Source organism: Rhipicephalus microplus, chromosome X, assembly GCF_043290135.1.
Source record: "Rhipicephalus microplus isolate Deutch F79 chromosome X, USDA_Rmic, whole genome shotgun sequence".
Taxonomy (NCBI): domain Eukaryota; kingdom Metazoa; phylum Arthropoda; class Arachnida; order Ixodida; family Ixodidae; genus Rhipicephalus; species Rhipicephalus microplus.
Window position 1 is genome coordinate 318,729,588 of NC_134710.1, and position 18,812 is coordinate 318,748,399.

Here is an 18,812-nt window from a genome sequence, read left to right on the forward strand (position 1 = left end):
TTATTTCTTCATCACTACGACGAGCGATGCATGATGACTTAATTTTTTTATCCCTAACAATAGCACGTCTTTCAAAGCTTCAAGAGTGACGTCGTAATCGCATGGTGCATCGGTGAATGCATAATAGCTTGTGGTATTTCAGCTGCAAAAACCACGACATGGTCGTAAGAGTCGCCGTAGCGGCAGCTCCGCATTTTCACACATGGTGTCAGTGTCGCAGGCAGAAATTTCTTTCCGTCCTTGATCCGACATGGGCTCTGGACAGGTATATGTGGTCGAGTATATGTCATTTTGTGCCATGTATTCTATGGTAGAAAAAAATTCATTATGAGGGGGGAGGGGGATGGCATGTGCCCGGTCTGCCACCCCCTTGCTACGCCACTACATGGTGTCCTCCACAGTGCAGCTGAACCACGTAAAAATAATGCCTAAAATTGAGTTCGCGCTTCTTTCTTTTTAAATATTTTATGTAGCGCCAATACGCGTTCTTTAGAAATACACGGGCTTCTTTTTTTTCTTTTGTTCATCTCATAATGACCGTCAAAAAGCACTAAAAATTTCATCCTGATGTCAAAAGTCACTATCACTGACACTTTGTCAGTGATAGTTAACCCACAAGTGACTGTGGGATCCCAACTCATACCACTGCTCATACTAATGCGTAGTCGTAAACATTAAAAAAACGCGCCTTAAACCATACGTAAGTCGCGCCGCCTAACAAAAAGTCCGCCAACAATTTTTTAAATTTTTGAATAAACAATACAGTAAGTTATAATTAAATGTACGCCTTTTAACAGATTTTACGTTACTTTTGTTGCTTATAAGCTTCAAAAATGTAAAAAAACCTATTTAAGGACAATTTTACTTGAGTTGCGCCATCACCGCAGCTCCGATGACGGCCGCTTCCCAAGTGATCGCCGATAAACCGACAGGCAAGGAAAATCTAGGAGGCTGTGGTAGTTATATAGGTATTCTGTGGTGGAAGCTAGGGAAGCTGTTCAGACGTATTCCACTTAGCGGACAGTATGGGCTCGGTGCTGTCTTTTAAGCTGTTTGCGTGGACTGTCTACGATGCTGCGATGATGTATGGTTGAAAGTAGTTGAAAGTTTAGTGACAGAGGTCACATGGGATGTGGGACGCTTTGTTTACATAGCCGGCGCTGCGCCGTGATCCCTACCGAGCTGCAGAAATTAGCCGCCTTGTTCTATCCACGACCACCTGCACATATTCGTTCGTCTTCAGCGGTGCGGCCGTGCTTGCTTTTCACGTTGGTCCGCTGCAATATTTGACGCCTTAGTTGGTTCGCATCTGAAATGGAACTTAATCGTTAAGATTTCGTTGCGGTGAACTAAAACTGCGAACCGAGCTGCTCGCCGGTAGCTGTGGAATCCCGGTCGACTTCTAGAAGTTACAGTCTAACAAGCAGCAAGGGTCCAAGATGCATTCGTCTGGGTGAGTCGCACAATATTTGGTGTCCTGACCCTCATGTTATATTGGATTTTATTTCCGTAAGGAATTGTGGTTGAGAATAACGTCGGATGATCCCCCCCCCCCCCCCCTTCGTGACTATCGATAAGCGCACGTGTTTTTGTTGACGCTGTTGTATCGCGCTGCAATCTTTCTTGCAGTATTCCTGGCAAATTAATTCGGCAGAAATTTCTGCATAATATATTCGTTCCGCTGCTTTTCCCTTGTTTTCGGTCATGTGCTGCTCCTGTGGTATATTGTTTACCTCGGCACTTGTGCTAGCCACTTTTGCGACTAACTGATTCTGTTGGTCAAAGCCAAATCTATATTAAAATTCACTTTTATTACTTGTAAATTTTTAAGGAGTAATTAGAGGAATGTTACGCATTCACAATTAACGTTTTACACCAGTGAAAAATGTGTTAGTATAATTCTTGGTGGATGCTATCTAGTTGGGCAATCCCTTGGTAACACTTCGGAATTCTAGGATGTTGGCGTCAACTTCGCAGTTACTGTACGCCGGAGTTGAAAACATGAGGGGCTAACACGAATGGTCAGATACGGCACAATTATGCGAAAGATTGTTGTTGTTTCCTCCTTTTCAGTTGCGAGTGAAACCAAAACCGAACTTGTGCCATTAAACCCTACTGCTTTCATACCGATGGCGCCTGCTTAGACCTGGAAGGAATGCCTTCGTGTTTCACACCATTTACTAAGGGAAAGCTTACTTTAATGACAAAGAAAAGCCTCAGAAAAGGCATTGCTACAAAATAACTGCCCAGAAAATGTGTTGAACCGTAAAATGTGGAAGGACGGGACAATGAAACATTGTATGCTAAAAGTCCATTCGATTCAGCTGAACCAATTGGAACCGGTTTACGGCTGTGTACGCGAAGTTCAGGAAGTGTGCTGCGAGAGTGCAGCGGTGCAGGCACAGCGCGACACCCGAAACAAATGACGATGTGCCAACAAGGTGCAGGCCTTATCTCTATTTGCTTAATTTCGATCGTTCAACTAACACTGATTGATGGCGAACCATACATGTGGACAGTTTATGAGGTTCAAACATCTTGGCAAAACACACCGCGTTAGTAGAGGTGGCCACGGTGCATACGCAGAAGTGCTGCGTCATCTGCTCAGCCGCACCAATCCATAACTGTCGGCGTAGAAGGCGTAGTAAAATCGTGAACCAGTGCTGCACCTTTTGAAATGAATGGCAAGGTGCAGTACCTCATCATTTGGTTCATGTTATGCAGGCGAATCGAATGCACCTTAACATTACATGAGCACCCGATTCTGGAGGAGGTACTGACATGGAGTTAAAGGGACAATAAAAGCAACTATTAAGTCAACGTTCATTGTTGAAACCTCGATCGTAGTAACACTACGAGGTCCAGATACCTCGTAGTGGTACTTTTGGGCCAAGAACGGGCTTATTTTGAAATAAAATCGCGTTTTAGTGGCCCGCATCGAGTTAGTGCACTTCAAATGACCCACCTCGAGAAGCGGACCATCTCATGTCACTGTTGCCGTGCACAACGTTGCCCGGCTTTACTGCGCGGCCACCCACACTAGTAGCAGAAGAACAAAGGCAGCGAAAGCCACAGCTGCAACAACTGCCATTAATCAATTTCATGCCATTAGCTCCGAGATAGCAGACGTGTTTTCATTCAACTGGGCCCCGCTAGATGGCACGACCTGTTCAGTTTAACCACGTGAAAATTGAATTTTCGAACCACCCGCACCATTCCTCATAGTAACGTTCGGCAGTTCTTTCTTCCATGAATCAAACAGAAACGAACAAGCAGCAATTTATTGCATCTTTTGATGCACAGAAGGTTGTTTATTTAGTTCAGCTAGATTGATTACTAGTGATTAAATGTAGGCGGTCTGTGTGACGCCATCGGGATCATCTTGAGAATGTCTTACTGTGGTGCATGTATTCTTGTGCATTTACCTTAATTTCTTAGTAAGTAGGACACTGCTGTTGATAATATTGTCGTTTTAGATGTTGTCATACATTGAGCTTTCACTCTGACGTGAATTGTTGTTTACTTTAGTGTCCTTTTAAATATTTTCAGATTGTTACTCTAAATGAGAGCATGGGTGTTGAGAATGCTAAAAAGGGTGTTGTGGTCCCTGGGAATGCATTGTAATGTATTTGTGAAGATGAAAAAGTGGACGAAAAAATAACTTGCTGCCGGCAGGGTCCGAACCTGCGACCTTCGAATAATGCCTCCGATCTGTACTAAGTGAGCTACGGTTGCGGTCATCCCTCCATACACTTTACAATATATATATATATGTGCATTTAAATGTGGGAGGGTCAGTCAGGACCACCAGTAGCCGTTATGGCGAGTGAGGAACACTTTGTCTTTTTTTTTTGCCAGTTGACGTCACGTAGCATGTGCCCTTATTACAAGCTGACTGCTGACCAATAGTTCCTCGCATAACTACCTGAAAGCACCATGTCTGCCAGAATGAAACTCTTGCTGTGAATGAAGGAAAGAAGTGTAAATATAAGGGCTTCATTTTTTTTTTCTTCACAATAATAATGAAAACTAACAGTCCATGATGCCATGGAAAATATAGGGGATGTTGTTAGTAGTGATTGCTATGTGAAAATAAAAAAGTGGACAAAAAGATAACTTGCCACCAGCAGGGACAGAAACTGCGACCTTCAATTGGTCAGCTGCAAGCTCTTAATAGATCACTTGCTATGTATTGTCAACATGCAGAACAGGCTGTTTTTGCAGTGACTGGTTCCTTACTTCTTTCATGGCTGCTTTTGGCACTTCTACCTTTTGTTTGTTAACGAATGAAGTGAATACATGCCACCTGGTTTCTTTTTTTTGAGCTTTTCATTTCGCACTGAATTTTAGCTCTGCATGCAGAGCATGGCAAAGAAGCAATGTTGAAGTTTTCAACTGTGTTTTGTGTAGATGCTGCAGCAGAATCTATATAAGCTAACGCCACTGTAGTGGCAGAAGTAGATTTGCCCTGCTCTTCAAAAGCAAGATACATTGAAACAAAGCAACGTACTGCTGCTGCACCTTCTGCTGATTCTCATATCCTTGGCAATATTCATTCATATCTAACTCTTAAGGAATGCATTCTTGTAGAGGCTATGTTGGTCATGCAGCATGTGGTAAATTACGATTGCATCTATGCGAGTTACTGCCGACAGTTTGGCTGACATCATAGCCATGTGTACAAGGAGGAGGAGGGGGTGGCCCTCCTTAATCATCCAAGGTTGGTGCCAAGTCTGCCTCCTACCTTCACTCGGTTGGACCTATCCCATGATTTTTCAAATTGGAGGGTTATGTCCATGCATGTTTTCGATGATAATGGCAGCCAAGGTCTTCGAATGTTGCATTCCAAAAACTCTTTATTTCATATATTTGTCTCTATAAAGCCAGGCAGTCTTTGAAAAGTATGTCAACGCTTAGTTTTCACTTTTGCATCCATTGTGAAAGTTATTTTCTTTTTGACTCTACTGGAGGAAAAGCTGAGGAGAAACTTGGCTTCTCCTTATGGAGAACCCTGTGCACATCCGGGCCATCTTTATGAATTTTGAACAGGATACTAACATGCTAGAGCAGCCAAAGTGCAGCTTACAGTAAAGCAGAAAAGTGTTCCACTTTTGCAGTGGTGAAGAAATGAGTCCGACACAGATCGGACTCGCTGCCTAGTTTCTAACTGCTTATGCAGTGAGGCAAGTCGATTTAAAGTGAGTTTTGCTGCTGTCACCTGCTTTAAGCTCTCGTGTAACAGTCCAAGTCCATAAGCAAGCTGATGCTTAAACTCCACAACAGTCTTGTGATCTCCCAGAAGAGTTTGTTTTCACAGTATTTAGATTTTTTGTACTAGCATAACACCTTGTTTGTCAATTATTTTTCAGTGTCGAACAACTATTTTGGACTGACATTCAACCTTAGCAGTTAAAAAAAAAAAAAAAAGAACAGCTCTTTAGTTGGCGTTGACATTATGTGTCTGTTCATTAAAATCTGTTTAATATTTTGTACTTTTAGCACTCGTAAAAGAATGCAAATTCCAAATTCTCTGGGGATGATTTTATCTTGGGTACCACAGAACTTCTTAGCAATCATAATAACAGTAGTGATATGTACGTAATCTGATATCTTCTAAACAACTTCCTTTAGGCAGTTTCAATTTTCAAATTTCTTGTTAGCAAGGTTGAATAGCTGTTCAGTGATGTAAGTCAGAAGTATGTGATGTCATAGAGATAATATATTTCATAATATTGTTGAGTGCAACGAGTTTGTGTGTTGTTTAGTCGATGTCACATATAATTGTGATTGAGGAAACGGGGACTATGTGATACTAGCACACTTGTGTCAATTGGCTCTTTTCTGAAAAATGTTTGTGCAGATGTCTGAAAAGATTCTTTCTTTTATTTTATTTAGTGTCATGCTTTATTGCTCTTAACAGGATCATTTTCATGATCGCTATTATCGGGAGTCCAGAGAATGTGGCCATATCTTTTTCGGCTGTTGAGTATAGACGTCATGAGAATTCGTACACAAATGACTGATGATGCTTATAGTGGTCGTCAACAAATATTTGTCATAAAGGGAACTAGTGACGGCAGTATTCATCGTAGTTGTGCCTTTTGGCTCGATGATTACATTTGTCCATTTTGTGCTCGCAGCTTTCATTGTATTGCTGCCTCTGATATCGTTGCACAAAACATGGCTGCATTTGTGAAACAAGGCTATGAAAGCTCATGTAAAAGCAAAGGATTCCATGGCTGCTCATCAGATGAAAGATTTCTAGAGTTTTTCGGTAAATTTCTAGTAAGGAAAAAAACAATACTAGTGGAAACAGTGCCGAGTTGGCCTTTGTGCCGTGCTTTGTTTCAAGGCCTATCATACTAAGATGACTCACTGACTGTGTTAGGATCTTTGGAAAAGTAACCACTCTTCACAGACATGTTCTTGTGCTGTTTAGTTCACTTTTTTATCGAGCCCTGAAAAACATTTTTTTGTTTTGCAGAACACTTCAGTCATGTAGTGAAGCCATCATCGAGCTATCTTTTTGATCCAAAAAGTGAAATAAGGATACCATGTTGATTTGAATATATGGCACTGTTTTTTTGAGAAAAGAACTACAGATTGAGTGATAAATAGTATATCTGGTCAATTGCCATGACAAATTTACATGAATTACATTTTAGCAATATTATAAGCCACCTATCAAAGTTCTCAAGAGCACACTATGTAAGCATGCAAAGTGTATGCTATCAGTAAATTAGACTCTAAAATAGGTGTTCATGCTGTCTAATAGCGTCCTTTTTCACTACCTCTTGCTGCAGGATCACCCTGGGTAGTCAAGGGTCTTCAAGAGCTCTGGTCCATGCAGCCCTAACATCTTGCAATCCGCAGCAACAACAGCAGCAGCAGATAGGTGCTCAGGCTGCAGCTTTTTATCATGCAGCCAACCCTGCAATAGCCAGCATACCTCACTGGGCAGCCTCAGTGGCTGCACCACCATTTCCAGTTGCCCCTCCAAGCATTCCCCCACCAATTTCCTACAGAGCTGTACCCAGGGCAAGCTATGATGCAGGTATGTATGACTCATCTTTTTTTCTTTAATATCGTAAACATTTATGTCTTAAAGAGGACACAGCTTGGAACACACAAACAGGTGTACTCAACTGGCAAGTGCTTATGGTTAGGCATAGTTATCCAATTCTTATACTATAATTGAGGAAAGAGCAGTTTAAACTGCACACCTATCAAGCAGTCAAGTGGCCCGTTAAAAATTAATCATTATGGTAAGCCTGTGTAGGGCTTTCTGGGGAGATGCTACTTGAAAAGTGCAAGTCTTTACCTAAGTTGCATATTTTTTATATTTACTTGCTTTTACAAGCTTAGTTTCTCTACTTTTGCATAAAAGAAACGATTTGGGATGTAACTAAACTCGAAGTAGGTTAAAATTGCTTTTAAAGAGCGTAAGGTGGCTAATGAAAAAACTAAAAAAAAGAGAGCTCATTGTCTAGAATTCCTTGGAAATTATCGCATGGCCGCTTGCCAATGCATTTTGTAAGAGGAGTTCATGGAAGCTGCGTGCTCAAAATAACCACGATTGGTTATTCTGGAAGAAATTTCAAAAAGCATATCTTCATCATATACCGTATTCACTCGCGTAATGAACTCACTCGCATAATAAGTGTACCCTCATCTTGAGTCAAAATTTACATTTTTTCCCCCCCGCATAATAAACGCACCCCCTACATTCATCCGCCGTAGTCCTGCTAACCGACAGCTGGCCCCTCCTCACCCGTTGGATCTCTTCCGTTTTTTTATAATTCTGCTGACTCCACTCGGCCACCTCAACTCGCCCCCCCCCCCCCCCTAGTTCATTGTTGCGTGCCGTATTGTTTTTCTTTTTATCGGTGCGGGGCAAGTTCCCCGTCTTTTTTTATCTGTTCGTATTCTATGCAAAAATTTTTCAGTTAAACGAATTTCAGAGTAGTGAATTTTTCAGTTAAACAAACTTAATTCGTGGACCAAGGCTCATTTTTCAAATCAATTCAATGAATTTTTGTGCACTGCAGCACTGGTATAGCCGATACCGCCACTAAATCGCTCATCCATCGACGGAGGCGCGACATTGCATTTGCATGCAGCGCTGGCGAGGCATAGCGGCCATGCGGGTGACGAAAATGAGCCACGTGCACATCAGTTCGCCGGCACCGCCGGCGCCCCTCTTTTTTTTGTCCGTCTCTTCGGCATTCGTCTGCATCGTCAATATTGTGCGGCCATCTTCATTTCGGGAAACAACAGCGCATTTCACGTGCCGTGCACCCTTATAACATCAACAAATTTCACACGCTGTGCGCCTACTTTTGTAATTAGTTCAATGAAAAGGAAGCGGTTGTCTCTGTCAGACAAGCTCAAAATCCTTGTGTCTGGACAGCGGGAAAAGGCAAGTGGACGTTGCGAAGGAATACAGAATTGCACCGTCGACGTCAATGATAGTCAAACAAAAATCTAAGTTCGAAGGAGAAACTTCGTTCAATCCTACCAGAAAACGATGCATGGGACATTTCAAAGCAGTGGATGATGCCGTTGCGTTATGGCTCTGCAACCTGTGATGCGAAAAGATACCGGTGTCCGACCCGATGATACAGTGCAAAGCAAAAGAATTTGTTCTGCTTCTGGATGTTCGTGGCTTCTAAGCAAGTAGCAGATGGCTTATCCGATTTTGGGATAGGCATGGGATCGCGTGGAAAGCAATTTGCGTGAAAACAAGGATGCTGACCATGAAGCAGCGAGAACCTGGAGGGACGAAAAAACACGGGATATCATAAGTGGATATTCACCCAATGACATTTACAACGCCGACGAAACTGGTATGTTTTATCAGATTCTTCCGGGGGGGGGGGGGGGCAAGACATTCGCATTCAAAAATGACAGTTGCAAAGGCGGGAAGCAATCGAAAGCAAGGGTCACTTTGCTGATCTGCTGGAATGCCAGGGGCAGCCACAAGCTCAAGCCACTAGTGGTAGAAAAATACGCAAAATCGCGATGTTTCAAAGGTTTCCCTTCACTTTTATGCACCCAAAAGCAACCAAAAAGCATGGATGACCAAGAATCTCTTCAGTGAGTGGCAGCTGAACATAAACGAAGAAATGACAAAGGCAAAAAGAAAGATTCTTTTTAATTGTAGACAATTGCTCTGCACATCTTGTCGATCTCCAGTTGAGCAATGTGCGTGTCGAATACCTCCCGCCAAATTGCACCGCCGTGCTTCAACCGCTCGACTTGGGCATCATACAAAGCTTGAAGGTCAAGTACCAACGGCGGCTTGTGCAGCGGATTTTAATTAATATAAGGATTGGGAACAATAAGCCCATCAACGTCAGGCAGGCGTCCATGATGGTGACAGGCTCCTGGTGGCGAGTGTCACAGGCTACAATTAGAAACTGCTGGCACAAATCCGGCCTTTATCCATGCAGGATGCAAATGAGCAAGAAGAGCACAATGAGGTCAGTGAGCAGGAAGAAGAGCATGGCGTGGTCATTGACTCTGGAATGTGTACAGAGGTCTGTCAACAGCTGGACATTTACAGTAATGCTTTATTTGAGGACTATGTGCAGTGTGACAGTAATCTTGTCACTTGTGCAGAAGTATCTGATTTAGAAATCGTTTCGAGGGTTTGTGCAGAACCAGAAGAAGAGTGCCACGAGGAAGTCGTAATGGCTGAGGCTGGTTCGAATCTTGTAACTTTAGCCGAAGCAGTAGAGTATGTTAGAAAGTTGCGAGACTTCGTGTCTCAGCAACAAGCTGTGCCTGAGACAGTGCACAGAAACCTAGACTCTCTGGAAAGCTTTGTCTCTTCTTGTGCTTTAAGGGCACCAGTGCAAATGAAAATCACAAATTTCTTCTGAAAATGAATTGCATTTCACACTTTTTACTCAAATGTCTGCTGTGCCCAGTGCTGTTCTATCTTCTAGTAAATATTAAGCTTAGTGAACTCGGTTAAGTGAGGCCCCGCCGTGGTGGTCTAGTGGCTAAGGCACTCGGCTGCTGACCCGCAGGTCGCGGGTTTGAATCCCGGCTGCAGCGGCTGCATTTCTGATGGAGGCGGAAATGTTGTAGGCCTGTGTGCTCAGATTTGGGTGCACGTTAAAGAACCCCAGGTGGTCGAAATTTCCGGAGCCCTCCACTACGGCGTCTCTCATAATCATATGGTGGTTTTGGGACGTTAAACCCCACATATCAATCAATCAATCGGTTAAGTGAGCTATTTCCTTGGGTCCCATGAAGTTCACTCAATTGAGAGTTCACTGTAGCGCACGCTTTTGGGTGCCCGTCGAGATCACAGCAGGCACCACTGTTGCGGTTAAAGGATTACGAGAAAAGATAGCCGCAAAACGCTTTTATGGCGTGCGTGGGCGGTGCGGGGACAGCTTGCAGAAAATTGTGCCATCAACCACTGAAGATGAGTAAAGTGCAACAAAGAAGCCGTTTCCAAACAGTGTACATGTATGTCAATTGCGAAAGGCTAAGCAACCTACCCCCCCCTTTTTTTTTTTGCATTACCGCATTTTTTTGCTCCTCCCGAAAAAGTTTTTATAAAATTTACCCCGCATATAAAACGCACCCTCCACTTTGCTTCGATTTTTTTAGAAAAAAAAAGTGCGTTCATGACGCTAGTAAGTACAGTAGATGAGCTTTCATTTCAACGCTGTAGTTTTTGTTTTTCAAGATGCCATATTAAGGAACTTCTTGAGTTTCCTAATATGGGAACAGGGGGAATATAGGAATATATCATGTTCTTGCTACTTCAGATGGCTAGATCATGATGATATTTTGATGAGAAGCATTTCTTAGTCGCACAATGTCGCGTTTTGGCGGCGGTGCCGTCCACACCCCCACTTCACATGCTCTCATCTTGTGCCGGCCCAGGAAGACGCCCTCAAAACTGTCGCTTCCCTCTCTCGCCTCGCAAGGCTGACGCAGCCAGCGTCTTCTAGTAAAAACACGACTGCTCGCGCTGCACAACCATTCACTGACCACTCTGTATACCTTATTTTCACGCGTATAACCCACCCCAGCATATAATCCGCACCCCCACTTTTAGCTCACCGAGAAAGAAAAAAAAAATCACGTATTGCCCGCACATTTGATATACAGGAAAGGCTGTACAAAAGCTACTGCTCAAGCAACATAGTACATATGTAGACAGAAAAAGCTTTATTTAGCAAGCAGAATACGCTCTCTGAAAGGCCAGTCACAATTCACTCACTGTCGCTGCTCTCGCTAGAGCTATCACTTGAGCCGCAGTCCTCACTATTATGCACAAGGTCATCTTCGGTTCCGTCCATGTTGTTTGTGATGCAGCATTTCTTGAAACTTTTTCGCGTCATCTCACCTGGAATGGCCTTCCATGCCTCGGCTATCCACTTGCAGAATAGGGCAATATCAGGCCTTCAGACTTGTCCTGTCGGCGTCAAGTTGTAGCAGCCTTCGGCAATCCACTCGGCGTAATAGCGCTTGACATGCGCTTTGAAGGGCTTGTTAAGCGACACATCTAGAAGCTGCAACATTGACGTCATTCCACCGGGTATAACAACTAAGTCGGTGCCGTTGCGTGAACGGCGGTCCTTCACTTCCTCAGTTGTGTGGCCGCCGAACGAGTCAAGGATGAGCATGGACCACTTTGCGAGCATCGCACCGGGCCTCTTCTCCCATACCGTCTTGATCCAGTCTGCGAACAAGTCACTGTTCATCCACGCGTTATCGTGTGCACGCACCACCACACCGGCAGGCAACTGAACCTTTGGTAGAGTTTTCCTTCTCAAGATGACGTACGGTCGCAGTTGCGTGCCGTCGGCGAGGGCACAAAGCAAGACTGTGATGCGCAGTTTCGTGTTCCCGCCGGTCAGCACGCTCACCGAACTGCGGCCCGTCTTCTCAATCGTTGTGTCCAATGGCATTTCAAAATAAACAGGAGTTTCATCCGCATTGCCGATTTGCGAGAAAATGTAATTGTGCTGCTTTCGCAGGCCAATTACATATCTCTCGTACTTGGGCAGCTTCTCCTCATAAGAAGCCGGCAAGTGTTGACATATTGTAGTCCGCCGTCTGATTGAGAGCCCTTGCCGCTTCATAAAGCGGTGCAGCCATCCGCGGCTTGCACGGAACTCGTGAGGTAGGCCGAGCTCCCTCGAAAGTCGCCGCGCTTCCACTTGGGCCATCTCTGTCGATACGGCGTGACCCCTTCTTCTCACATCTTCGATGAACTTTACTAGCTCTGCCTCCAGCTCAGGGTAGGCACCGTTCTTGGGGCCACGAAATGACCTACGGTCGCGGTGCGCAGCTTGTAGGCTCTCTTTCTTCTTTCTCCACAGTCGCACGCAGGACTTGTCCACATCGTGCCGTCTTTCCGCTTCGCGATTTTTAAATTCCTCGGCGACGGCGATGATCTTAAGGTTTTGCTGTGCCGTGAAGGCCTGCCGCCGTACGCTACTCATGGTGACAGAACAGATCGACTTAGGCTTGGCGAATGGGTCGAGATGTGGAGAACTAGCGGTATCAGTGAGGTAAAGAGCGCTCACACTCGGCGACAACTTGACAGCACTACCCCTTCTAGTACACTGTAACAGCACCCTGGAAACAACAGAACCGGAATGCATGCCTGCTACCGCATCAAAAAGTAGTACATTAATTTACTGATAATATCTCTATAGGCACTACAACATCTCATTTGCCTTGCTGAAATAAATACTGCTTTATTTATTATGGAACTTACTTTATTTATTATGGAACTTTCCTAGACAGCACCACCTTTTTGGCAAGCCCTTTCCAAAAGTAAACATGGCGTTCGTGACGTAGGGACATGTGGAGGGTCACTGAGCGGCCGCGAACGTCCAAAAAATATAGTTGTGGTGTGACATTTAGATTTTAGACTGAACAATCGAATTGCCTTTCCCCAAATGTTTTTCTAAACGCTTCAACGATGCAAGCAAGCGAAACCAAAATCGGCCGCAAGCTGCCGTGCTACTTGCGGAGCAACACGAATTTGCGGAAACCGCTTCCGTAGCCTTCGCTACGCTGTTAAGGGGCTTCACAGCACAACACGCATTGCTGTGAAGCAGCACTATAGGAAAAACCCCGCGTATTATCCGCACCTCCACTTTGCCACTGAAATTTTTGTGTTTTTGGTGCCGGTTATACGCGCGAAAATACGGTAACTTTTTTTTCTTTACCACGAGGAGACTTTAAGAGCTCCTTTGTAGTCAGAGAGGTGAGTGCTCGTGATTTCAGTTATGGCGTCGACGTTTGATGTCGACGCCATAACTAAACGGGCAAATAAAACGGCAAGTTTTGGTGGATTCCGATTAATCTGAGCGTCAATCTTTGAATAATAATAACAGCACAGACATAGAAGACGACTTCGATTCATCACACTTTAGTATAGACAGCACTGTATAGCCGCAGAGGTCACAACCAAGGTAAAGGCAACTATCGTCACGAATATTTGTTGTAATAGTTCAGCTGTTCTCTAAGCAAGATATTTCTCCCATGAAACAAAAGATAAATTTCTAAAAAGGCACGACGATGTTTAGCAGTTGTGTTTTATGGCCCGCTACCTACCCCCACATGCACACACACGAAGACCACCACTTGGTTTGCATTATCATCATAAAGTTGGCAAATCCTAACCAATGCAGCAGTAGACCTGCCAGCTTTCGATGGCTTCAAGTGAAGTGCAATAAATATAACTTAACTACACCTTATGGGAGTGACAGCTCCAAGTTGATACTGGAAGAATTTGTTGTTGATAAGAATTATGTATGTTTATACAAATTCAGTACTCTGTTCGAGTTCATATTACGGCAAATGTAAAATGAGCATAACCACACTTCATTATACCAACCAAGCTATATATAGGTGCACCTTACAGGTAATTAGCTTCTGGCAAGACCAACTTATAATGACGACACAAACAAAACAAGAGCGTCACATTTTAATATAAATCTTCCTACACTTCAATACATTTTTACCACTTCTGAAGTAACGTTCGTATGCCACCCAGCAATAAAATCTTTTTACAACTTTGAGAAAAGCTAGTAAATGGGTGCCAGGTATCACCTCATAGCAAGGGTGTTTGATCAACTCGAAGCGACAGTTCACTGCAGTCTTCACAACGCTCATCGTGTGAACTGAACCAATGTTCACCAAGCAGGTGGACAGCATGACAAAATATTCCTTGCATTTTTTCATTTATTACATCATGCAGTTCATGCAAACATGCGCACAGCATTGAAACTCATATGCAGGCTTTCTAGTACATGGTGCTTTGTGCCTGAGGTGGTCATATTGAAATCACTGAGTTGTAGATGCCATGCCTAAAACTTATGAAATTACCTTGTACACACTATCCCAGAGAAAATGCAAAAAGAAGGGTGAAGAAGGGGTGTTCTACACTTGAAAATACGGTAACTCCAGGCAACTGCACAATTACAATTTGTGCACAACTGCACAAATACGCGAGGATTCTTTTTTCTTTCTCGGTGAGCTGAAAGTGGGGGTGTGGATTATATGCAGGGGTGGGTTATACGTGCAAAAATACGGTAAACTGAAACTGATATGGTACTGCCTCTTTTACCCTTTAATTCTCTGTGATGCATCATTGCATCGGCAGAATGTTTGGTGTTTTATGCACCAGTGAATATTTTAGTGCATTGTACATAAAAAATATGGCAACACCATTTCCGTTTAATGCGCTCTTCCTGTGACCATAGTTGACCAGTAATAGTATTTTATCCTTTACGCAGGTATGCTTCATTCACAAGGGCAGCTGTCATTGCAGGCGCAGCCACGTTGGAGCACATCATGCGTCCCGGTTGTTTCAATTTCTTCATTGCCTAGTAAGTTATTCCTTTGTTAAAAAAACAAAACAAAATGAGCACATTAATTGTATAGAAACAAACACATGCTGAATTTCTTATCTAACCTGTTGTTCTGTCAAGTCACGTCAAATCAGAAGCAGGTCGAGAAAAAAAGGGGCACATCATCTGAAACACACAAGTAAACTGCTTATTCTTTGCGCATTATCTGAGCTGGTTACTGGTGAAAAAAAAATTGTTCACCGAATATTGGGATAGCCTTTAACTTCCTCATATGAAAAGCTGCCCTCCAGTATATAATTAAGAAGTTAGCAAGTCTTTGTTAGTCTCGATGATTAGTCCAGTTTTTTCATTTGTTACATTGGTGTCACTTCAGCTGTGGCAAAGTATTTGCACCTTGTCATAGAGTTCTCTTGGCAAAGACAAGAGAAGACAAAAGATTATTATTGTATTAAAAAAAAAAACATCCTGTGTGTTTGAATACTCTATGGTGCAACTAGTGCTCGGGCTGGATGATTATAAAATGACCATAGGTCAATGCAAGGAAGTTGGACGTTTTATATGCCGTACATTTTTAAAATGACATTATTTGTTGTGTTAGCACTTCATTCTATGCATAGAAAGTTCATGCTTACAATGGCAGAGCCATTGCATCTCTTGTGCACGAAGGTACGGTAAAGGTCAAATGAAACACCAGCTAGAAATAATATACACCAGCAAGAAACAGATATACAGTGCCATCGATTCAATGGGTCGTCTCGTGGGTGGCACAGCCGTTGATATGAACAATAAAGAAAGAGTGTAAAGAGAACATCATTCACTCACTTCTGCCTTATTCTTATATCTGCTTTCATTTACTTTTACAGTTAAACCTGGATATAACGAAATAAACGAATTCCCCAAAAGATTTGTTATAAAGAGTATTTTATTATGTGCAGGTTTGGTGCAAAAATTGGAAAAGTAGACGCACAAACTAAACAAAAGGGGAACCATAGGCAGAGCTCATCCAAAATGCTTATTTAGTGGTGAAAAACTGCATTATTATTGAGATAGCAATGATATGGACACTCTCAAAGGGCTTTTGCCATCGCCACCGCGTTCCATGACTAGTCCAAATTATTATCATGCCTCAGCCCATGTTATCAGTGCTGATTAAGCAAAGATAAAATGAGCCAGCCCATGTATTTCACTTGGAGATCGCATATGATAACACTCCCCCATATGTTAAAACTGCGGTCGAATGCTCAAACAGAAAAAAAACCACTCATGTTGAACGAATATCAAAAAACAGGGGAGGTGGTGTCACTTGAGTAGCTACAGTGAACGATTTTAAAGGGCCACTAAACAACCTCGATGGCCAAAAATTAATATAAAGAGAACTGCACTTTGGCTTTGTGAACATGCTACCACAAGACCTTTGCGAATAAATGCTATATGTTGGTTAGAACATTCGTTTCAGCTAGTTTCAAATTTTCGCACAACCTCGCCACCCTTCTCCCTCACAGGGAGGGGAAGGTATAGCCCATCGTTGTTACTGGTTTAGACCAATCAATGAGCTGCGTGCTATGTCAAGTCGCCGATCGGCGACTTTACGTCACTGTGTGTGAAAGGAGGATTGATCAGGCGTGGGAAAGGAATGCGGGAATTGTTTTTAAATATGGGGGAAGGCCTCTGCGGCACACAGCGCTGTATTTGGAAGACATGATCGCCGTGGTTTACTCTACGAATTGCCGAGCTTCTTTGAGGGGTGTAAAAAAAAGTCTGAGCCTGTTGACTGGCCCTTTAATGGCGCGGTCGTGATCGTTGGAACGCGTGCTATCACGACAAGCATTAGTCCGCTTTCAATATGATGAGACTGTGAAAAGCGGTCGTATTTGCTTACACCTGCATTATGTAGGAGTTCCGCGATATCAGATGCAAAAGAGCTGGCTGCCAGCCTTACTTCGTAAAGCATAGCGATTTTCTGCTTTTGTATTGAACGCACCGTCGTGTTGCCAGAGCTAATTGGCTACAGCCCCGCAAACTCACGGCGCAGCGCAAGACAGCAAAGCGTGTGACGAGTCGACATCCAAAGATTTGTCATTGTCACCGTGGTCTCTGAGAGTTTCCATCAGCACGTAACCTGACATCTCCTCGGTATCAACTACACAGTTGTCCGCATCTAAAAAAAAAACAAGATGAGAAACGGAGAGAAAAGAAAAAGCAAAGATGGACATTGTCGAGGGCCATTTCATGCGCACGCAGTGAAACCATGCACACGTGCACTGCGTTGAAAACGAAAAGCGAACGACACGGATACAGCAGAAAAGCGCTCATATGTAGCACAGCCCCACATATGTGACGCTAACTAAAAGCCTGACAACGCAAAGTAGCATCACCTGTGTTACAATGGCCTTACATATGTGACGCTAACTAAAAGCGTGACAACACAAAGTAGGATCACCTGTGTCACATAAAGTGCAGTTCTCAGACTTCTGCAGCAATCGAAGAGCGGTTTATTGCAGCGGCACTGCCAATGCAAAAGTAGTTCTTTTGTTATGTTTTTGTATTGGAAGGAGGGGGAGGGCACATCCGCGCATGTGCCCGCGGCGGCGACAACGGTGTTTTGCGGGCTCGAGAGGCGCATCTAGCCCACCTACCCGCCTCGCGCACACCCGCGCACAATTACAAGCATTCGCTCTCGCCTCGAAGTCGCTGGGGCCATGAGCGCGTCGCTGCTTCGCCCTTTGTTCACGGTGGGACAACCGCGAAAGTCGCTGCTTCGCCCTTCGTTCACGGTGGGACAACCGCGAAAGATGCGTGCTCAGGCCCAAGTGACAAAATCGGGGGCAAAATTCCTAGATTGTCCGTGGAGAAAATTCGTTATATCAAGGATATCTCCGGCTGTTTTTTTGTTACATAGACGTTGCAAAAACATGTTCTTCTATGGAGTAATGGCGGGGAATAGAAAAACTGTGTAACATCGAGGAATTCATTATATGGAGGTTTGTTAAAGGCAGGTTTAACTGTACTTTACAATTACTTCAGTTCAGTCAATCGCTCAGATAACACCCTTTAGGCTTTCCTTGCCTTCGTTATCTGTTGGCTTTATACTAGACCTGTGCGACGGTACCGAAATTGCCGGGTGCGGCAGGTCACCGGCGCGGGGTTCATCGGAATGGCGGCGGCGTGCCGGGTGGGGGGGTGGGGGGGGGGGGGAGGAGGAGGAGGAGGAAGGAAGGAAGGAGGGTAGAGGGTAGGATCTAGATTCAAGAGTTAATGGGCATAGAAATTTAAATTAAAGAAAAATATGTTTCCTGAAAAGGCGTAACAGTTATCGTGGTATATAGCAGCATGTCTTAATGTTATTTATTTTTGTAGACTTCTATCGCTGTTTTCGAGACATAGCAGGTGTAAATACAAATGTTCAGCTCCTTGAAAAAATACAATTTATAATAAAGAAGAACGAAGTTGATACCATCGGCTAAACCATTATCACCACGAGAACAAGGCACGAGATCAGCGATCGAGCACCATCATCTGGGTCCGCCTGTGTTCTTTTCAAGCTACTATTCTCTTGCTCGGCTCCTTCAATAAACCCCCTTCACATTTGGTGGATTGTGCTGGGTAAGCACATCACCTACGCCCTGGAACTCCAATCCTGCACCCTGCCGTCGACTATGCAAGTTGACGCTACCAAACAGACAGTACGCCTCGGGGCCGCTGCTTGCCCCGTCCTTGGTTCACCAGCGAGACCCTCCGATCTTTTCGAGCACCGCAGACCAGGATGTCGAGGACTGGCTGTCGTCTTATGAAAAAGTCAGTGGACCAAACAGGTGGGATGATGCTGCCAAGTTGAGCATCATCAACTTTTGCTTGGCTAATGTGGCAAAGCTGTGGTATACAAACCATGAATCCAAGTTCGAAAACTTGGCCGTTTTCAAGCAGGCAATATCCTTCGTTTTCGGTTGGCCTGTCGTG

At 43.9% G+C, this 18,812-nt stretch overlaps 1 protein-coding gene across 2 annotated transcripts in view; it reads left to right on the forward strand.

Annotated features, from left to right (window-relative positions):
* drosha (ribonuclease 3 drosha) overlaps positions 1-18,812 on the forward strand; it is a 277,020-nt gene that overhangs the window by 967 nt on the left and 257,241 nt on the right. Inside the window, exons 1-3 of one of the 2 annotated variants that reach the window (XM_075879566.1) lie at positions 957-1,453; positions 6,804-7,054; positions 14,781-14,873. In XM_075879566.1, the coding sequence (XP_075735681.1) occupies positions 1,440-1,453; positions 6,804-7,054; positions 14,781-14,873 (358 nt within the window). In that variant the 5' untranslated portion in view covers positions 957-1,439. Of the gene's footprint in view, positions 1-956; positions 1,454-6,803; positions 7,055-14,780; positions 14,874-18,812 lie in introns of those variants that run through there. The other variant, XM_037413695.2, reaches the window with a different exon arrangement.